Source organism: Lissotriton vulgaris, chromosome 5, assembly GCF_964263255.1.
Source record: "Lissotriton vulgaris chromosome 5, aLisVul1.2, whole genome shotgun sequence".
Taxonomy (NCBI): domain Eukaryota; kingdom Metazoa; phylum Chordata; class Amphibia; order Caudata; family Salamandridae; genus Lissotriton; species Lissotriton vulgaris.
The window spans coordinates 41547399-41569641 of NC_141693.1; the positions used below are offsets into that span (position 1 = coordinate 41547399).

Here is a 22243-nt window from a genome sequence, read left to right on the forward strand (position 1 = left end):
TTGAAAGGGAACAAGCAGTGGAAAAGCTAATAGTTAGGCAGCCAGTGCCAGACCTATTGGCTTTGCCAATGCTTGTTTACTGTGGTACCTATTTCCTTCTAAGACTCCACCAAGGCTTCTTACCCTGAATCCTTTGCGCAGACAGATGCAGGTACCACAGCAGCTCCAGTATCACAGGCTCCCCCTGGGAAAGCATCACTCCCCCCTAATCTCTGATTCTGCAGGGGAGGGGGGGGGGGGGGGTCAGGATGAAACTCTCTCTGTCTCTGATGGACATGGCCTCCATCTCACCAGGGGGCACGCGGTGCTCAGCAGGACACCCACAGCCAGGGGCTTCACTCTGACAATAAAGGCCCTCGTTACAAAGCGCTCAGAAAACAGACCAATCCGCCCATACCCTGGAGTTACCCATAGGGGGGGGGGGGGCGTAAATCAGGGGGAGAGAAATCGAATCCCTGGTGAACCGGAGCCTGAGGGGCCACAAAGACACGAGGGATTGAGATGGAAACAGCAATCCGGGTCTGATTCACCCAGTAATTCCTCATTTCATCCCAGTCTTTGAAAACGAGATTTCATCATTTTGTAATCAGTGGGGGACTGGGGGGGTCTGGGGGGGGGGGGGGGGCAGAAAGAAGGCGGCATGGACATGCACATACATGTGCCCCATTCTCGGTGCACTGTTGGAGAAGGGTCAGCAGCTGAAGCCCCTCAGCTCATCAAGGGCACAGAGGGCACAGCCATCCCTCCCTGTGAGGAGACAGAAGCTGCAATCAAGCTGGCATGAACTCCAGGGGGGGCTGCCCCGGCCCTTCTGTGTATTTAACCCCCTGCTTCCTCTAAACTGCACTGTTTACATTTCCATATGTGGAAATCACCCTGGAGGCCAGAATTCAGACTTTGATCCCAGCTGTTGCCTTTTATTCTAAAGCTGCAGCCTGGCCACACTTGTCAGAAGTGTCTTCGCTGCTCCTGGTCCCTGAGCCCAGAGAGGTTCTTGTCTTCAGGCAGGTGAGTGACCATTTATCAACATTCATTTCATGTCCTACATGTTGTAAGCATCTCATGGCGCATATTTAAACCTGTTGTGAAAACAGCACAAAGCACTTTTGTCCCTCCCAGGCCACCCTCATTTCTTTTGCTAAACGAGTCTTAGAGGCAACTGCTGCCTGACAAGCTCATGACATGCTGTGGCTGCAAAGCACTTCACCTCGGGCACTGCAACAAAGTGTAAAACAACTGGGAGTTACAATCTGGAGGGATACAGGCAGACAGGAGACAGATGGACCTGCAACCATTAGAGCGACCTATAGTGCCTTTTCTAACAAGCACCGACAAAGCCAACAGCTCCGACATTTGTTCTGTGCATGGATATATTGGCATAGATCACACACATGTAGACCCATATGAAGATAGCAACATGCATATCGATATACAGCGCACCTACAGCAAAACACCTGTATGCGGTCATGTAAACACAGTTCAACACAAAGACAGAAGCACACACAGTCCAGGCACACACGTATCAGTGCGCACATGAACTACAAATATCAGGGCACATGGAACCCAGACACTACCAGACATGCAGTCACTGACTGATGCACACAAACACTTTAATTCTCAAAGAGAGAACCCTATAGACACACACGGATCCACAACACACAAGGGCAGTCACAAATCACACATGCAGGCTTCAGTCTCTAGACAAATTTACTGACGGAAAGAGAAATCAACAAAGACACGTATTCTGACTTCACCACCATGTAATGTTTAACTCCTCTGTGCCCATTCAGTCCTTGGCCTCTCCTTTAGTGATGGGTTTGTTGCATGTAAGCATACTGAGTTTTAAAGACCCTAGCCAAACGGCAGAAATGCACCATACCTATTTGAAAGAAGGTAGGTGGGTTCTGAGAAGCGAGGTGGTTGAGCATGTACGTGTGGGGTGTTTCTGTAAGCCCAGCAAAATATGTATGATGTGTATGTACATGATAGAAGGCAGGGGGTCGGAACAGGAGAAAGATGATGATACCTCAGCTGATTAACAGTGTTGTGATTGGAAATGCTCCAAGAAGGCTGGAGGACAAAGAATGAAAAAATGAAAGAATCATTTCAAATACTGCATCAAACCAAGTCACCAGACCAGATCCAATGTTCTTTAAAAAGATGCACAAAACCGATGAATTAACTATCGTTCATGCGATATCTGCTAAATGTGTTGGGTCTTGCATGTGTAACAGCCCCTGAACTTCTGAAACAATTCTGTCTGTCTGTAGATTATAAACATCAGCCTCGAAAGTCAAAGGGACATCTTTTTGCAAGAGAACAGTTATTAACATGTTTCAATTATCAAAACACATAGACTTCAGGTTTATACTAGGCAAGGGATGCGACTAGTGCTATTTTAAGGCAGTGGATACAGGGTCATTCCACCACACTGAATAATTTCAGAAACTGTTATCAGGTACCATTTGCTAGAAATAAATGAGAACCATTATTCAGGTGTTCTTGATGAGTAGGAATGGAGGCAATGGGGGAAACAGGTAAAACACAGCTTAACCCTGGCATTAAAGCACTACACATTAGCTGTAAGGATATGGTGTCCCATAGAAGGGAGCATCCAAGAGGATTTCTGCAATTTGCTGTGCTGCTATGCAAAAAGTCATATTCATTTTCATTTAAACATATGTGAGAAAAAGGAAACTTCATTGAATAGAACAATTGTGCATTGTGCATAGTTTCAAACCAGCCAAAGGATTTATATTTCTGACCGTCATGAAAACAAAAGGTTTAAATGGGTAAGGAAATAAGCATGCATAAGCCAAGAGATAGTTGGAGTCTCACTAATGGTAAATGGTGCATCTTCAGTTTTGTAAGGCTGAAACAGGGCTGTGGACAGAATCAGGTTTAATGAGTGCACTCTCTTAGAAAGTGTGTGCATTCCATTGTTTTCTTGGTCTAACTGTCTAATTTCATTCTGCTGCACCTTTTTCTGAATATTTATTTCATTCATTATAAATAGTGTATATTCCTGTGGTGAGGAAACGTTTATTTCTTTTAGAACATGGTCAGAAAGAAATCTAAAAAATCCATATCATATTTTCCTTAATTAAGTAAAAGGGTTCCTTTCCAGCTATCATTGGCACAGCTTACTTACACTGTATGTGGTAACTATTACAGGTGTGTGTGTATGATAACACTGATCTGGATGATTGAATTTAGTTGGAATGAAAACGTTGCATATAGCGGTCAGAATCAAAAGGCCATAAATCTGTTCTTCAATAGTCAATTGAGTGGGATTATAGGCTCCATTTTGTATCATCTCATTTATGTGTGAGGAAAGACATATTCATTTGGATAGGCCAATTATTCAACACGGTCAAGTCGACTTTGGTAAAAAAACAATAAAAGGTTTCTCCAAGTTCCTCATTGCTCCGCATCCCAGACAGGTTGTCTGTTGGATAGTTTTGTTCAGAAAGATTGTTTCTTTCTGAATTATTCAGGCCCAAAATGAGGCCTCTTTTCATTAGATCTGCCTGCAAAAAAGGGGTTCCCCAAATACTTTTTTCATCAACATTTACTTTCAAGAATCATATCCTTGAAAGATTTTGACTAAACTCAGTTGAGTAAATCAGCTTGTTGGTAGTGATTATATTTTTTGGAAGCTGTTGTAGCCTCTGTGTGAAATGGTAGGCTGAAGGATGTGATCGGTCAGCACTCTGAAAATAGGGGGATTTCTTCAGGAAATTAGAAAGACTATCAGGGAGCAGGGCCTCACAATGTTCCTATTGTGTGCAATTGTGAATTACTCTAGGATAGATAGATAGATAGCCTATGTGTGAAATAATGGGCGTTGTGGTCATAACAATCAATTTCCTTATAATAAGGATCTTTATTATTCAAAGTAGCTTATTCCTGTAAATCAAAAATCATTCTTTTAAGAGTCTCAATGTCCCAATCATCTGATATAGAACCGGATATTATCACATCATTCATTGAAACTTTTATCACATAAGGCAATTGGAATATTTCAGAGGGTTCCCTAATCTGTTATGGAATCTTTTCCCATACTGGGGCACAGGATAAGCTGCAATTTTTCAAAGTAAAACCTTCTTTGGGTTCTGAGAGATTAAGAGTGAGGCTACCTACACTTCAAGAACCACAGGTGAGGCAATTGTCCTTACAGGGATAAAAAGTCCATTAAACAATGAATATCATTGTCAACCACAAAAGGAGAATAACATTTCCCAAAGTGATCCAGGCGCAGGACCGCAGTGAAATCAAAAACTTGTCCCAAAACCCTTAACAAATGCAAAGCAGTCTTTGGTGGTAAGAGACTGTATAAAGGGTTGAAAAATCTGTGAAATATCCAGAGTTATTTTAAATATTGTTGGCCTGTTGAGGCTCTTGAAAGGGTACTTTTCCAAATGATGTCGCATCAGATTGAATTTCATAGAAAACTATGGAATTAGGGTAGACAGTCACCACTGTCATGTTGTCAGCATCAGCTGTATATGTTGAACTCAATGTTCTATGTAGACTGTTGCACTCAATTATCCCCAGCCGGGAAATCAAGCCAGTCATGTTACTGCTTTATCCATGGAATACGGCATTCCGAGTCGGGAGAGGCTATGAGGCACTACTCTGAACCTTTCTTGGTCCCTTCCAGTGGTCTGCTGTAGAGAACTAGCCACATAGTGTTCTTTAATGTGATCAATAGACACTTGTCTGGTTATTCTTGATCCAGGCAAAGGAGGCAGTATAACAGTTCTGTTACCCTTTTCCCCCCAAGAACAGAGACAGGTGGTCTGTAGGGTGATTCAAAAGCTTGCTTGCCATGGAGTTTCTCATGAACTAAGTCCCAAACCTTGGGAAACTGACTGTCAGCAGCACTGATAACCTTCTCTTCCCAGGTGGAGACGTCAGAGTTGTTTGTATTAGACAGCATGTCTCTGATGTCTTGGATACTCTGTAAAACATTCAAACATTCCTCCATGTCAAATATATCTTTAACCGCCACCTTCTCAGGGACATACATAGGAACTTCAAAGAGAAACTCATATGAAGTGCTTCCTCCCAATACTCATCTGCAATTTATTTAATTCTCGCAGATTGTGGTACCAGCTACGACCTGAGCTTCTGTCCCCAGCAGGCATCGCCTGTTGTAAAATTCCACTGGCGCTTTCTGCAATGCTGTTCAGTTCAGCTTTGAATGGGCTGCTTAGTTGCAGATAAACTCTCAGAGCAGACATCGAAACCATGTAAGCCTTAGAGGCAAATGCAGGACCGTTATCTGAATAAAATGAATGAACTGCCCCCATTGACACTAGAAACTGCAAATCTTTTACTACTGCTGAAGAGCTTGCTTCTGTGGCCAAACCTATAGGAATTCAGAACATAAATCACTCGCTACCAACATATACTTGAATGGGTTAGCTGGATTGAGGGGACCGATGTGGTCAAATAAATCACCCAGAAGGGGCTATTCGAAATCATGAGGAGAATTGGCAATGGACAGTGGAGTGTTTAATCTTTCAACAAATGTCATACTGTCTAACATAGTCCATAGTATGTTTATATAAACTGGGCTACCAGGAGTGGTTGCTGTACCATTACTAAAGTTGCTTTAATTACTGCATGTGCAGAAGCCCACCGCTTATCTGCTTCTTTGATGAAAGCTAAACTAGACAGACTATTAGGGATTATTACGTCTCCCACTGTTGGTATTGTGAGCACAGAAATGTTATCTGAATTGAGGGTGTAGGAGTATTTGAGAGTAAAACCTTTAGGAGACTTCGCTGCTTGCTTGGTTGCATTTATGGCTGTTCAATATCTGTGTTGATCTTTGTTTAAGATCTGGTTAAGACTGCTACTCTGACAGTCTGAAATGCAGCTTTTGCCACTAGCTTTCCTTTAGCGTGAAAGCCCTCACACTGATGGCCTCAATGGTGCCTTACATGGACAAATGGAACTTGTCTTGTAAGATAGCTTCTTTCCCCAGAGCTGTTTATTCTTTATAGGTTTTCCCTTTGAATCTTTGATTCCATTCAACCACTAATGCTGGAAATCAACATTGTAACCCTGCACACAAAAGGATGAACTAGACACAATAAGTGTGGGAACAGATGAGTCAGCCTTTTGAATGCAAGTAACAGGGCATGTAATTCTGAATGTTGTGCAGTGCTATCACCTATGATTTTAGTGTGAGTGTGCTGTGGGATGAACTCATCATCATGCACTACATCTTGTAGAGCCGCACAGGCCGTGGAGTTTTGTACTTCATACCTAATGCAGGTTGGGCAGAACCATCATTATAGCAAATGCTCTGGTAAGACTCAATGGGTAAAGTAGCAGGAGTCAGAATAACTTCTTGTGCATGTAGAAGGAAAGCTTGTGTGCAAAGAGTTGGATCATATTGAAACTTTACATCCACTGTACCCATCTCTTGTATATGGCATGAGCATTAGGAATGCTTGCCTTGGTGGCTGCTTCTAGTGCTGGTACAGGAGAAAAAACAAATATATATTTTCCCTCCTTCAAAATAGATGTTTGCACAGCTGCAAGGATTTTTTCAATAGAAGCACAACAAGCTTTGCTAAGGAATACAAATGAAACTTGTAAGCAATAGAAGTGATAAAACGTATATGCGTTTGTACCAAGTGCAGTTTGGGGGCAAAGTCCTTGGAATCCATTCTAGAAGATATCACACATACAGAATGTTTTAACTTTTAAAAGCATTGCAGTGTAGATGATCTTTTAAAGATGATTGACTGATTTTTTATTATTATAACATATAAATGTTTGAGTTTGTTCTGTGTGGGAATGCAAGGACAGATTATAGCAATGAGAAAGTCACATTATTTAACTTTACACTTCTTGTCTCACTAACTTGGTATTGAAATAAGTAGTTTATATTTCCAAATTATATTCTGTGAATGCCTTGCCACATGGTGTGATGAGAGTCTAGGCAGAGGCGTCTGGTGAAAGTACTATACAGTTTGGTGAAAAGATTTATGTAACAAACATTGATTTGTAGGACCTATTAGTGATCTTTGTACAACTGTGAAGAATATTTATACTGACCAAGTGAATCTACACAGTAAAAAAAAAAAGAAAATTAGAGGATTTTGCTTGAAAGAGATGACAATGCCTGTACTCAGTCAGTGAGTAAATATTTCATTTATGTGTAGAGAGCATTAGAAATTAGAAAGACAATGGAGGAAAAACTATTTTGATGGAAAAATTAATTCAGCATGTAACTCCTCAAGAGAGCTATTTGAGGTAGTGCGCTCCTTAACCTCCACTGATCAGGAAACTAACAAGCACTCCTCATTCAAAGAGAGATGTAATCAGATGGGGAAACTCTTCAAAAATAAGGTGGAAATAATATTTAACTCCCTGCAAAGAAACAGTAGTCCAAACAGCGCTGATGTTCACCCTAGTATCAATGATAACATGAGAATTAAAACAGAGACTAGATCTAAGTGAACAAGATATGACCTCAATCCTGCAGAAGATTAAATCTGGTCTCCACAAGACCCGATTCCACCAGACATCTTGCTGCAGGTAGGGAAAAGATCTAGGTCTACCACTGCAGCACTCATATCACTCTCTCTTACACAAGGGATTATCCCCAAAACCTGGAAACACACCATAATCCAGACACTGCTGAAAAAGCCCCATTTTGACCCGGCAGAGCCAGGGAATTATCAACCAAGATCACTTTTGCCACTGTTAGGCAAAATAACTAAAAACACATCAATAAGGCCCTGTCCATAATCTAGAAGGGAATCAGGTGTTGCATACCACTCACATGGGTTCTGACTGCAACACAGCACAGAGTCAGCCTTGTTGGTGGTCGCAGAGGAACTAAAGGGAATCCTAGACCGGGGGTGCACAGCAGCTATCCTGCTTCTCGATCTTAGCGCTGCGTTTGACACAGTGGATCACTTTGCCATGATCCGCAGGCTAAAGGAAGAGGGTATTACAGGCTCTGTGCTAAAGTGGAAAACCTCATTTCTAGAAGATAGATCCTTCCAATTACTGGAAGGTGGGCACCTATCTAACACCCTCCGAATCTCGTGTGGAGTCCCACAGGGAACTGCATTAAGCCCGACACTATTTAACCTGTATATGCAACCACTAGCAGAGATAGTGCAAGAATTTGGATTATCCATACTGTTATATGCGATGACACTCAGCTGATACTATCAGTAATGAAAGGCCCCCAATCCATACACAACAACCTGGCACCGTGCATGGTACAAGTAGCATATTGCATGAATAAGTGTAGCCTAAAGCTGAATGGAGGAAAAACAGAGCTCATGTTCTTGGGCAATAAGGCGGTCGCAAGCAACATTATCAGCTGGCCTCCCGAATTGGAAGAACCCCCTGTCCCAAAGAATGCTGTTAAAAATCTGGGAATATGGCTAGACGAAAGTCTGTCCATGGAAACTCAAGTCAAGAAACTATCAGGTGTATGCTTTGGACTTCTGTGCATGCTCCGGATGATCCTTCCTCTTATTCCTGAACATACTCGCAGAACCATGGTCCAGGCCCTAGTGGTGTCGCAGCTGGATTATGGTAACTCTGTATCTTGGCGCACCCAAATACGATATTGCTGCACATCCCGAGACAAAAGTCAGCTAAGGCAGCCCTGAAGACATTACACTGGCTCCCTATCCAGGCCAGGGTCGAGTTCAAGTCAATAACTATTGACCATGGAGCTATGAATGACAAAGGTCCGGCCTTAATCGAAAAGCTTATCACACACTATATCCCAGGCAGACCCCTAAGATCCTCTGCAGATCTACTCACAAAACAGACTAGGATGAAGAGATCTAAGTGGGGCGGTAGATCCTTCTCGCAACTAGCTCCTAGCCTGGGAAACGCACTGCCTGTGGAACTGCGTCTGTTGACTGATGAATTGGCATTCAGGAAAATACTTAAAACTTGTCTTTTCCTTTAATATCCTTGCACCCGGACTGCCAACTTTCTCCTAGTGCTAGGAAGCCTTTGGGCATCCATGCGCTCTACAAATCCATAAACAGAGCTGAACGTAGGCCCAGTGGGGAGGACCCTTACTGTAGGAAGGTACATCCTGACTATGGTTGCCCCCAACTTTTTGCCCTGTGTTTTAGCTGGTTTTGGACATAGTCGACCTGTGACCCTGCCAATCAGGACCCCAGGCCTACTGCTCTCTCTTTAAAATGGATTCCATGTACCCTAGGTGCATTACCAATTGGTACTGGGCCACCTTATCAGACCCCGTAACGCAGGGCATAGGTGTACCCAGGGCCGCCAGGGGCTGCAGCATGTATTATGCCACCCCTGGCTGGCCTCCTAAATTTGACACAACTGGCTGCATGACAGCTGGGGCAAAGTCGTGTAATCACCCTTTGCTTTAGGTATAGTAGCTCTATATCTAACCATACAATGGACACCCGAGTTCCTATCAGTCACTCCTATGGCAGGCCTTGACAATCCTGAAGGCAGAGTGCGTGGGCTCGTGTGAACTAGGTTCTGGCCCGAGCCGAGCCCGGTTGCAGCTTGCGGAATCAAGACCCAATGGCTGTTCCATGATAACGCGTACCACATCGGTAACTTCGGTGTCGCGTTATCAAGGCATGTCGAGTAAGGTGTCATACGAATCGGGGTGCTGCCCTCTCACCAATGCTGGCGACGAGGTTAGCATTCCACCTTTCTAGAGGGACACGACATGTACGTAACTGTGAACCCCGGTTAAAGTTAACTAAAGCCTCAGCTCCACAAAATGGATGCTGCCACCACAGACACGAGTCTGACCTCCTGCTGCTGGGAGTCCTTCCAGCGAGGAGCGCTCGGACAAAGGGTTTCCTGTCAAGGGCGGTGTTCGCACCGTCCCAGACAGGGTTTGTGTATTCTGGGTAGGTAGGGCTTTTGCGAGAAGGTGACTGCGGAGTGGCACCCCGGTGCTCACTACGCATCTGCCGGTTAGAACCAGTTCCAGGGGCGACAGCCCTGGCCTGGGGAAAGTCCGGCAGGGGAGAGGGGTGTAACTACCCCCCTTCCTGGTCCCACCCTTAGGGCAGGACCTAGTCATGTACCCACCCCTTTCTTTAGGATAAAGGCCGGAGCGGGGACCCTTCCAAATTAGATCATCTTTGAATCAAGAATACTTTCTACGAAAGGACTTCAAGACTCTTCTCAAGATTTCTCCCTTGTGACTAAGGAGTAGTCACCCTGCATCAGCGGGCACCATCTAAGAACTCTGCGGTTTGCTGCAAGTCCTTCCTCAAGGATCCGACGGCCCAGCTCGACGAGAACCGGCTTCCCTGGCACCTCTGACCTCTACCCACGTCATCAGCTCAGCTGTGATCTGTGGGTGCGACGAGACCTCGAGGGACCGGCCATCATCAGAACCTGCACGCTCTTAAACCAGCACGACCATCGAGGTAACTCTCTGGTGAGTGCTCTGGGGTCCGAGAAGCCCCGACCCTGAGCCGCTCCAGCACCGAAGTGCAGTCTCCCAGCATCTCCACGATCTGCGTGGGGCCCTTCTGCTCGCTGCTCAGCACGTTGTCTGGTCACTAGCCGCTGGCTTGTGCCCGTCCTCGACGACGACCGACAAACAACTCTGCTGGTCTGGTTGCTCCAGACTGGCCCTTGCTTCCATCTTTGCGAGAAGCACCCCGGACCCTCCTGGTCCACTCAAGACGCCATCTTAGGCCCACCACGTGGCCCTGAGATTTGCCAAGGCTTGTTGCCCCATCCTGGGCCCAGCGACGCCGACAGCATCATCCTTCGTGGGACAGCTCGCACCTCCACCGTGGTCGCCGACAACGCCTCCTGGTCCGAGAGACTGCAGAGCCTAGCGTCGCCCACTCACCTGGTCGAGGTGACGGCCAACCGGTGCCCTCCTGGTACCCTCTGACTACTGGCTAGTAGTACGAACTTGGTCCCCTCTGCTTTCAGGTGTCAACGATCTCTGATCCAGGCTTGGATCTCTACGAACTATTCATCACTGGTCGCCGGCCAGCAACTCCTTTTCTTCCGGCTCCTGGCTCGTCAGCGAAGACCCCGACGCCTGTAAGACTTGTGCAGCCGCAGCCCTCGTGGCTAGGTAACTCGGCATTTCGGTGCCTGCATAGCCTCTTTACTCTAGGGTCCCGTGTCCCTCGCTTCCGACTTGCCTTATCGGGTCCGCCCGAGACCTTAAACTTTCCGTGTCCTCGGACACTTGTTTTAATTGTGCACTTGAAGTATTTTCCTAAGAGATTTGGTTTGTGCTTAGTACCCTGTCCTCATAAAGAGTACAGGGCTGTTGTGATTCTTAATAAATATACTGTTTATTTTCATAACACTTGTGTGGTGTCCTTTCACTGGGTGTTCAAGGGGTACATGTGTGGTAAACAGCTGGCTTAACGCGCCCTCTCGAGTCTTTAGCCTTAGACTGCTCGTATCCACGCTACTAGGATAGCTGGTCTATAGGTTGACTTACAACCAAACACCATAAGGGTCGTTGGAACGATACATAGCGGTCGCTAGAATAGCGAACGTTGCATATCGGGCCAACTTCTCACACTTACCTTGTATGTGTTGTTATTGTTAGACTGAATCCCGAGTAATAATCAATTTGCAGTTCATACCATAGTTAATACTAAGGAGTGACAGTGAGGTGAATCTGTTCAAGCAAAATAGTAGAGGTGTAGTTAGTAGCTTTTTGGGGGTATGTATACTAAGCATAAGATTATTGTGATCTGAACTAATAGTATGAATTTCTTTCTCTGTTCGTTTTGTTAAATTGTTAAGACATTGCATACAATAATATCTCACATTTTGTTTCTTTTTTAATTTTGTAAATTTAATGTATTTTTTAACTTTTATTGTAAAGATGTGTTTGGTAATGCACATCTGCCATATTGTGGTCCAGTATAAGCATGGCAACTCTTAGCAAATATTGCGCCTTCTACACTAAACCCTTAGTGAGAAGTGTAGTTATTTCATTCATTGCATTGTTTTGTTCATCACTGTGATCTCTATGAGAAACCTGTGGGATTTGTTCTTTCTCCTCTCACAGAATGATGGCCCTTCCGTGCCTGCCAGGACTCTTCTCACTGCTGGTGCTGTGTCTGTACCATGAAACACCTGCTTCAGGTAGGTTAACTCTGTTTTCTTGTTTTATAATTTCTGGCCTTATTTAATTTTACAATCCTCTAGTCTAGCAGAGTCCCTGAACCCACCATATTTGTGGAAGAAAGTCCCTCATATTCAAATACAGCTCCCGCAGTAAAGGGAGGTTTTCTCATAACGTGGGTTCTGCTGCAAAGGCTTGAAACCACTTTGGGGGAAACACACTGTTAGACTCTCCGCCAAAAGATCACTGAAACAATATTGTGGTAAAATATATATGTACGTTGTTCTCTGAACTGATTACGATTCCAGATTCAGAAATAATATGACTCTGTGTCAAATATAGTGCTAAATACTGCACTTCTTCCATTTCTAAGTGCACTAAATAAAATATTTTATCATTACACAATTTACTGACCAACGAAAGAATCGAAGGCTAATCCTACCTTTTGGGATTTGAACTCATGATCTCCAGGCACTGCAGTTTGACAGTGGCTGGCATTCAAATTACTGACTCGTCCATGTGGCTGACATGTTATGCTGTATGTATTTGTAAAGCGCACCAGCACTAGAGGAGGTATCCTGTCACTGAGGAAGTGTATGTGCCTAGCCTTGCCTATAGTTGGTTGGTTAATTGAAAAGCCAAGTCTTCAGCTTCTTGAGGAATTCAAGAAGAGAGGAGGAGGCTCTCTGTGGAGTGTGAGGCTGTTCCACGCTATAGGAGAAATGTATGCTTTAGGAGAAATGTAGGAGAAGTCATGTTCTCCTGATCTGGCTGTGTGTATGTGTGGGGTGTGTGTGAGTAGAAGTCCTGCTGAGTTGAGGTCCCTGGGTGGTTGGTGGAAAGAGATGTGACTGTTCAGGTAGCTGAGACCTGTGTAGTGCCTTGAACGTGTGTTTTTGTGTGTCAGGAGCTTGTGGAGTTTCCTGAGGTGTGGTGCGAGGTGCATTCTGTGTGGAGGTTGAGGATGAGTCTGACTGCCAAGTTCTGGATGATTAGTCTTCTTCTGGTGAGTTTATTGGTGATCCCTGAATAAAGTGTGCTACCAAAGTCCAACTTATTGGTGACTAAAATCTGAGTGACAATTTTTCTAGTGTTGCTTGGAAGCCATTTGAAGATCATCTTCTACATCCTCAGGATGTGGAAGCAGGATTCATTGACGGCGTTGACTTGTGTGGTCATCATGTAAAGTTTGCTGGCCATGATTATTTCTGGTTCCTGGTGTGGGATCTGGGTGTGGGTGTAGTTCTGAGTTTGGTGAGGTGCTCTTGCTGAAGATCACTACTCTTGTCTTGCCAGTGTTTAGATTGAGACAACTGCTTTCGACCAGTAAGCAACTTCGGTCATGCAGACGGTAAACTTGTTTCTTGTGTTGGAAGTCTTGTCCGAGAGGGAGAGTAAAAGTTACACACCGTCCGTGTGTAAGAGGATGTTGTTGTTGTGCGCACAGATGAAGTTGATAAGAGGGATCATGCATGCATTCAAGAGGGTAGGGCTGAGCAGTGAACACTGTGGCATTCTGCAGAGGAGTTTGCGAGCTTCAGAGAAGTAAGATGCCAGGATGACAGCTTGTGGGATATCCATTATGAAGAAGCAGACCCAGCCAAGTGTGGGTTCTTAGTTGCCTATCTCAAGTAGGCTCCTGATAAGGATGGTGCGTGAGACCGTGTCTTTGGAATACCTCCTAGCAGAAGTTGTGTTGCATGGAGCAACTCAAAGCAAAGGTGGTATATCCATATGGCAGACTTTATAAAAAACTTATATATATATATATAATTAAACTAGCCTCCAACACAGTTGATGTATCTAAGGAGAACTATATAACAGAGGTATTATATCTATAGAAAGAACATCTGAGATAGCATGGAAGAGTGTCTAAGGTAACAATGGATAAAACCCAGATCTGTGACTGTGGGGTGAATGTTTTGCCAATGTGCAACATTCCGTCCATCAGCTTGTGTGTTTTGCTGTTCACCCTATGTGGGAAGGGTATGCCCAGACGTGGTTCCTGTGCTCACTACGCCACTGGAGTCAAGCTATCCTGGCTGATGATGGCTGATAGCCAGAATCCAGTCCTAGGATGCTTGATTACGGGTCCAGGGAAGACATGCCTTGGCAATTCGGGCTGAACTGTTCCCATGAGGCACCGGGTCAAGACTGATTTGCATATAGCCATGTCTGAACTTGGGTGGTGTGATGAGCAAAATGACAATGGATTAAACCCAGATCTGTGTCTGGGGTGAATGTTTTGCCAATGTGCAACATTCCGTCCATCATCTTGTGTGTTTTGCTGTTCGCCCTATGTGGGAAGGGTATGCCCAGACTTAGGTCCTGTGCTCAGTACGCCACTGGAGCCAAGCTATCCTGGCTGATGATGGCTGATAGCCAGAAACCGATCCTAGGATGCTGGATTATGGTCCAGGGAAGACAGTGGCTTGGCAGTTCGGGCTGGACTGTTCCCATGAGGCACAGGGTCAAGACTGATTTGCATGGCCATGTCTGAACTGGGGTGGTGTGGTGAGCTAAATAACGATGGATTAAACCCAAATCTGTGACTGGGGATGAATGTTTTACCAATGTGCAACATTCCGTCCATCATCTTGTGTGTTTGGTGTTCACCATATGTGGGAAGGGTATGCCCAGACGTGGGTCTCATGCTCACTATGCCACTAGAGTCAAGCTATCCTGGCTGATGACGGCTCATAGCCAGAAACCGGTCCTAGGATGCTTGATTACGGTCCAGGGAAGACATGGCTTGGCAGTTCCGGCTTGAGTGTTCCCATGAGCCGCAGGGTCAAGACTGATTTGCATATGGCCATGTCTGAACTGGGGTGGCGTGGTGAGCAAAATAACAATGGACTAAACCCAGATCTGTCACTGGGGGTGAATGTTTTGTCAATGTGCAACATTCCATCCATCATCTTGGGTGTTTTTCTGTTTGCCCTATATGGGAAGGGTAGGCCCAGACGTGGGTCCTGTTCTCACTACGCCACTGGAGTCAAGCTATCCTGGCTGACAACGGCTGATAGCCAGAAACCAGTCCTAGGATGCTTGATTACGGTCCAGGGTAGACATGGCTTGGCAGTTCGGGCTGGACTGTTCCCATGAGGCACAGGGTCAAGACTGATTTGCATATGGCCATGTCTGAACTGGGGTGGCTTGGTGAGCAAAATAACAATGCATTAAACCCAGATCCGTGACTGGGGGTGAATGTTTTGCCAATGTGCAACATTCCGTCCATCATCTTGTGTGTTTTGCTTGTAGAATATATACTGCATCGTAGTGTTCCTTATAGAAGTGTGTAATTGACTCTTTTTTAAATTGAAGAAGGGTGGGGGCAATCCTGTGTTGATGGTCCATGTGAGATGTTATGCTCAGAAATATTTTGAGGCAGGGAAAAGTGGACAACTTTCATGGAGCCGCTGGTAAAGTGAGTGGTACAGTCAAAAATCATCCTACAAAAACATTGCTGATAAAATGCAGCAGGCTTTTTTCTAATTTGTGAGCAGAGTGTAGCTTAACAGAAAGTTACTGCTACATTTACTAGGGGTTTGTGTCAAGGCAAAGTCCAGCAAAGTAAGGGAAAGCAGATACAATTGTGTAACAGTATTTACTTTAAAGAAGGTATTCTGTGCTGAAAAGTGCATTTTTCTCTGCACAAATAACACTTTCCACTGATTTGCCCTCAATTTGTGTCAAGGGGGTCTCATTGCTTATAAGATTATCACAAGTAGTAATAGTTTCTGAGGCAAACTCTGATCTAGTTAAATAGCCAAAACAGGTTTTGGGTAAAACAATAATGCCTTCTTGAAACAGCCACTAACATGGAAAAAAAATATTTCGCCAAAATTTCCTTACATTGAATGTGTGGTGCACTGTAAACCACATACACAATGAGTGTAAAGTTTATCAATGTGTCTACTCATGAGTTTCTACTGCAACTGTATACTTCTAGTGCATCTATGCTAAACAGCCACACAAAAAACTGCACCATGATGCACAGCTTGTGTGTGGAAATAGGCAACCTGTTTGAGCACAAAGCATAGCAGTAGTGAACAGTAGCAGGCCATTTTTAACAAATGTAACTTTAAGCTGCTTTCTCCATTTTGCACAAACTTTGGTTGCTGTGCTCTGGTACACTACAAAATAATAAAACTACCCTTTGCCATAAGCCTGCTTAGCCTTAACCCTCACAAATTAAGGCAAGTAAATTGAAGGATGATCTTTCTGCATCATTTCTCCCTCATTGCTTCACCTTATTCCTACCTTAACTCTGTTGCTCAGCCTTTCTCTTAGTCTATCTTAACTTCTCTACATACCCGCATACCCTTTCTCTCTAGCTTTGCTTTCATTGTCTCACATTTATCTCCTTCTCTCTCAGTATACTTATTCCAAGTCATTCAATTTCATCTTTCCCTACCTCTTTCTTATGACCTTGTCTCACTCTCAATCACACTCTGTGCCTCTATCTATGTGCCTCAAACCTCTCTCTCCACCTCAACACTCTGCACGTCATCATCTCTGCCCTTCACTACAATTTTTCTGTCTGACCTCCCATTATCTCACCTCCATCTGCTTCACATATCACAAAACCTTAAATATCTCTACCTCTCCTCTCTCTCCATGTATAACTTACCTTTCTCTCAGTCACTTTTCTACCTAACTAATCTCCTTCACCTCTATCATATTTCACTCTCCACCTTGCATCTATCTCAATACATCACCACTCTCTATCCCACCTTGCTCTTTCAGTACCTAATCTCACACCTACAAATCCCCTTTCTCTTGCTCCACCTCTGTTCCTTTTTCTTCAACTCTCTAAATTTCTTGCTGCATTCTGGCTACCCTCTTTTTTCTACCTCTCACACTATTTCTCTTCCATCAAATCCTCTCACACCGTCTGTCCCTCTCTCACACAAACACATGGCTCTCTCTCTACACCTCCTTCCCAATTTCAGCTTACTGTTCCACGTCTTACTTTATTAATCTCTCTATCTCACCAGCTTTTCCTCGCATTCACAACTTTCTACCACTGTATAGACCTCATCTTGTTATCAAATGCATGCATGTATATCTGTGACCCACAGATGCTTTCTGCCACAGGAGCATGGTTTCCCCAGATAACTCTGCCCTCGTGTTGTTCTAAGTCTTGATCATCTGTACCATCTCCGCATGTGGTATTTGGTGTTTGGAAAACCTTACGCCAAAGGGAGAACAGTGCCTCTTCCAAATCTAAGATACGTTCACAACTCAAAGGATCCAAACAAGTAAGAGTAGTCCCATGGGTTAACACACCTACTTCAGACACATGGTCTACTTGATTCCTGACTTTTCAGAGTTCTCAAGACAAGAGTTTTACTTTGTTTTTCTTCTCAGGCCCACTTTTTAATTCCCATGTGCTAGAGTGCAGTTTAACTTCCATTGCATTTCCCAAAGATAGTCACCTAAACCTCAGCACTGTTCATCCTGGCCTGTGTCCCTCTTGACCATCACCCCACGTGTCGCTGTCTTCTCTCGCATTCTCTGTCATCCTCCCTTTTCATTTTCTCAACCTGCTCATTTCCAAACAATATATTCCACCCTTGTTTTGTTTCATAATGAACATTGTCTCCTTGTTGCAGCCTGGTCTTTCCTGCTTTTCCTAAATTGCTTCACTACAGATGCAGATCAAAAGAACATACCAAATTATATAAAAGCAATGAATATTAAGAAGATTTTCACAACAAAGTGCACTCTTGGACGGAGAGGGTGCACTGCTGAGAGGGAATAAGAAGACATGCTAAATAGAGATCACCACCATCTGTCCAAACTCTTAGAGCACAAAGTCAATAAAAAAATCACCATTCAAAAGGATAAAGTCGATTAGGTATCTAACAAGGTCCGCTGTTTCAGCCTCAACTGCCGCTCTCTTCCCAAACATCAGCTTCATCTATAACTTTCTTGTTGATACTGATCCTGATGTGGTTTTCTTAAACAAAACCTGGCTTCATGATGGATCCTTACCTGATGTGATTGCTGCACTCCCTGACAACTTTGCGCTGTTAGGTATTAATAGACCCCATAAAATAGCAGCTGTATTGCCATTGTCTTTAAGAAAATCCACAATTGTTAAATCGTGGAACTCCAGATTTCTAACTGCCGAGCCATGCTCTTATCCATTCCTTTCTCCCCCAAATTCACCTTTTCGGGTGCTCTTATTTATCACTCCCCTGAGCCTTCTAACAGTAGGGGCGCAGCTTTTGCAGACTCACTGGCCCCCCATATTCTCTGGGTGATATATTTTCCAGTGCCTGGTGACCTCAACCTTCATCTTGAGGACTCTAATAATAAATTGGCATTAGCTCTCATAGAAGACTTGAAGACTCTTAACCTCCAGCTTATTGATTCCTTACCTAGTCACTCAGTGGGGCACCTCTTGGACCCCATTTTTTCCAATCTGTCTACCTTGTCTGCTGCACTTCCTATTCAACTCAGTTGGTCTGGCCACTTTGCTGTTCCTTTCATAATCAATTCTGTCCTGGTCTCTCTTACTCGACCAACTTTATCGCAATGATCCAGGAATTTGTCCAAACTCGAACGGCTCTTAAGCACAATCCCTTGCCTTATATCTTTGTCTGGGCGGTGACGTCCATTCGGCTTGTGGAGTTTGCAGAGTTTTCCGCACTCGACGTTACGTGGAGTTCCCAAAAACTCGGCTCCATGGAGCAGATCGTAGTTTTTTTCCTCGCTTGCATTCGTCAACATCAAGTTGGCGAGTGAGGAAAATCCACTTCATGGCAAGATGTTTCCTCATTCACGAATGTCAACATCGAGTTGGCGAGCGTGAGCTTGGAAAATCAACCTCTCTGTGAGATTTCTGAACGCAGGAGGTTAGATTTCTCATTGTGAATGGTCGCATATGCTCGCAACCACTCGCATTGAGAAACCATCCATTCACATTGAGAAAGCTGCAGCTCAAGTAAAAGTCTACTCAAGCGGCAGAAAGGAAGAAGCGCCCGCTTGCGCAGTGCATGGTGCCGTTCGCGATGATTGCACAGTGTGTACAAGCACCTGCCACTGAAAATCATTGCAAACAGCATTTATCTAACGCACTCTGCAGCTTGCTGAGCTCCGCGTAACGTGGCAGAGTTTTATTTGCACTCCGCCCAGGCTTACTCATATCCCAACCTGACCCTGATAAATTTTCTGTGCATCATTGTCTTTCGGAGGCTATTGAATCTACCCTCCCCCTGTCAGCCAAACCTCAAGTCAGAGTACATCCTCCTGCCCTTGGTTCACAGACTTCCTCAAACAAGATAAAAAAACATTGCAAAGCTTTAGAAAGACAATGGTGGAAGTACTACGCACCAGAGGCTAAGTTAGCTTACCTGACTGCACTGAAAAAATACCATGCTCTGTGTAGATCAGCTCGCACCACTTTCTTTACGGAAAGGATTACGAATTCCCAACACTGCCAGAAAACCCTATTTAAGGTTGGGAAACAACTTTCAGCATCTAGTACTTTTCTGCCTTTTCCTTCACTCTCAGTACATCAGTGCAACGAGTTAGCATTGTTCTTTTTTAATGCAGTAGAGTCTATTTATCGCCAGCTTGATTCACATTCTTCCCATCAAGGCAACGTTACCTTCCCTGCTACTTTTCATGCTTATCAGGCTGATATACTCCCTCAGGCTACCTCACCTGATGAGACTCGAAACATCAGCATCTGGCTCCCTCTAGACTTGGTTACTCTTCAATCTTCGTTGGAAACTTTGAAGTCTGACTCCCCACTTGACCCTCTTACCCCATCCAAGATCAGACTTCTTCACAAGTCGGCCCTTAGCCTGATTCTTAATCTTCTCAACACCTCTTTAAGCTCTTATCTAGTTCCTCAGAACTGGAAACACGCTCGGGTGCTCCCCCTACTGAAAAAGATCCATCTTGATCCTCTCTGCTGGTCTAGTTATCGTCCTATTTCCCTCCTTTCTGTCTTCTATAAAGTCTTGGAAAGGCATATCAACTCCCAACACTCCTCCCACGTGGCTACTCACAATCTATTTCATCCATCACAATCTGGCTTTTGTTCTGGCTACAGCACTGAATCAGCTCTGCTTGGGTCACTGAATATCTCAGGCTACAGCTTGATCGTGGTGGTACAGCAGCTCTCCTTTTACTGGATTTGAGGGGGACATTTTCCAGCAGCGGAGCAGGACAGCAACAACCAGTCTTGGGGGCACTCACCTGCTCATAGCCTCGCCGCCTCTGGGGTGCTCACGCTGCAGCTCTCTCCCGCCGCAGTGGTCCAGCGAAACCTGTGGACGCCGCGGGGAGACTACAGCTCCCAGAGTGCTCGGCAAGAACTTCCGCCCACTTCCGCCTGCCAGCGCGCCCGGAGGCGCTTCAAAGGGCGAAGGCTCCATCTTCGGAGCGGTGACATTTTCCAGCAGCGGAGCAGGACAGCAACAACCAGTCTTGGGGGCACTCACCTGCTCGTAGCCTCGCCGCCTCTGGGGTGCTCACGCTGCAGCTCTCTCCCGCCGCAATGGTCCAGCGAAACCTGTGGACGCCGCGGGGAGACTACAGCTCCCAGAGTGCTCGGCAAGAACTTCCGCCCACTTCCGCCTGCCAGCGCGCCCGGAGGCGCTTCAAAGGGCGAAGGATCCATCTGAGGAGCGGGGTCATTTTCCAGCAGCGGAGCAGGACAGCAACAACCAGTCTTGGGGGCACTCACCTGCTCGTAGCCTCGCCGCCTCTGGGGTACTCACGCTGCAGCTCTCTCCCGCCGCAGTGGTCCAGCAAAACTTGTGGACGCCGCGGGGAGACTACAGCTCCCAGAGTGCTCGGCAAGAACTTCTGCCCACTTCCGCCTGCCAGCGCGCCCGGAGGCGCTTCAAAGGGCGAAGGATCCATCTGAGGAGCGGGGTCATTTTCCAGCAGCGGAGCAGGACAGCAACAACCAGTCTTGGGGCACTCACCTGCTCGTAGCCTCGCCGCCTCTGGGGTGCTCACGCTGCAGCTCTCTCCCGCCGCAGTGGTCCAGCAAAACTTGTGGACGCCGCGGGGAGACTACAGCTCCCAGAGTGCTCGGCAAGAACTTCCACCTGCCAGCGCGCCCGGAGGCGCTTCAAAGGGCAAAGGCTTCGTCCGCGTCGCGGGCGAGCGCCGGGCTAAGCCCGGGACAAGGGCGGGGCCGTCTGTGGCCGTCAGTGGACTTTAGCGGCCGGGCGGGCCACCCATCTGACATCTCTCATTAGGTGAGTGGAGTCCCATTGAACATGGAAACTATCACCACCATGCCCGCACCTGATGACTTCCCATTTCCGCCCCCCTCTTTTGAAACTCTATTAGAAAATGCTTTAAACATGGTGTCCAATGAAATCGCCAATACAGAAAGGAGAATGTCAATGAGCAATTCTAATATAAATCTTAAGGAGTTACCAACCCCTATTATCCCTATTTCCCCTGTGGTTTTGATTACAAAATCTATCTCCGGCTCTCTGCCACAGGAGCCATTACCGGACGAAACTGGCCCTGCCATAATTATTGATTCCCAGACTGACACTATTTCATCTAACCCGGTGAATGGAAGCACTAAACCGGCAGGGGAAAAACGTAAAAGGGCTTCCACCAAACCTTTTGCTAATAAAAGGAGACAACCCACTTGCAACAAGAACCAGCCCACACCGCAGAGTATGTGGTCTAAGCAGAAACAACAACCCTCCAGTGGGCCAACAATCTCCATAGCTGACTCGGAACTTGTTGATCTCGATGTTACTTCCACTCCTACTGACATTCCTATTGGTAACAACAATACAATATGGACACAGACTGCCCCAGTAGGGGATAATAACCCCGTAACTAAACAAAATGGGAACCTAATAGAGACTATTGTGGACACTATTTTTAAACGTTTAGAGAGTCAAATGATCGTACAGTTTAAGAATGTTTTTAAGAGATTGGATAGGTTGGAAAACTTGGTAAAAAATGAAGAAGCGAAAAGAAAGGGAACTGTTGCCCTTGATCAGATTAGGGGTGATCGTTTGCTGAAAGACTTGGAGACACTGAGTAACACCTTATCCACTGGGGGGCCTGCTACCTCTTGTACTAGCACTAAATCTGTCAGTGCATCCAGCACTGGCGGCACCCAGACACCTAGCC

The 22243-nt window shown here is 45.4% G+C and overlaps 1 protein-coding gene across 2 annotated transcripts in view; it reads left to right on the forward strand.

Moving 5' to 3' along the window:
- The first annotated feature begins 879 nt into the window (after positions 1-879).
- The window catches only part of LOC147710079 (butyrophilin subfamily 2 member A1-like), a 552967-nt gene continuing 531603 nt past the window's right edge, over positions 880-22243 (forward strand). For both annotated transcript variants that reach the window (XM_086920785.1, XM_086920786.1), the window contains exons 1-2: positions 880-1008; positions 12053-12129. In XM_086920785.1, the coding sequence (XP_086776911.1) occupies positions 12054-12129 (76 nt within the window). In that variant the 5' untranslated portion in view covers positions 880-1008; position 12053. The remainder of the gene's footprint in view (positions 1009-12052; positions 12130-22243) is intronic.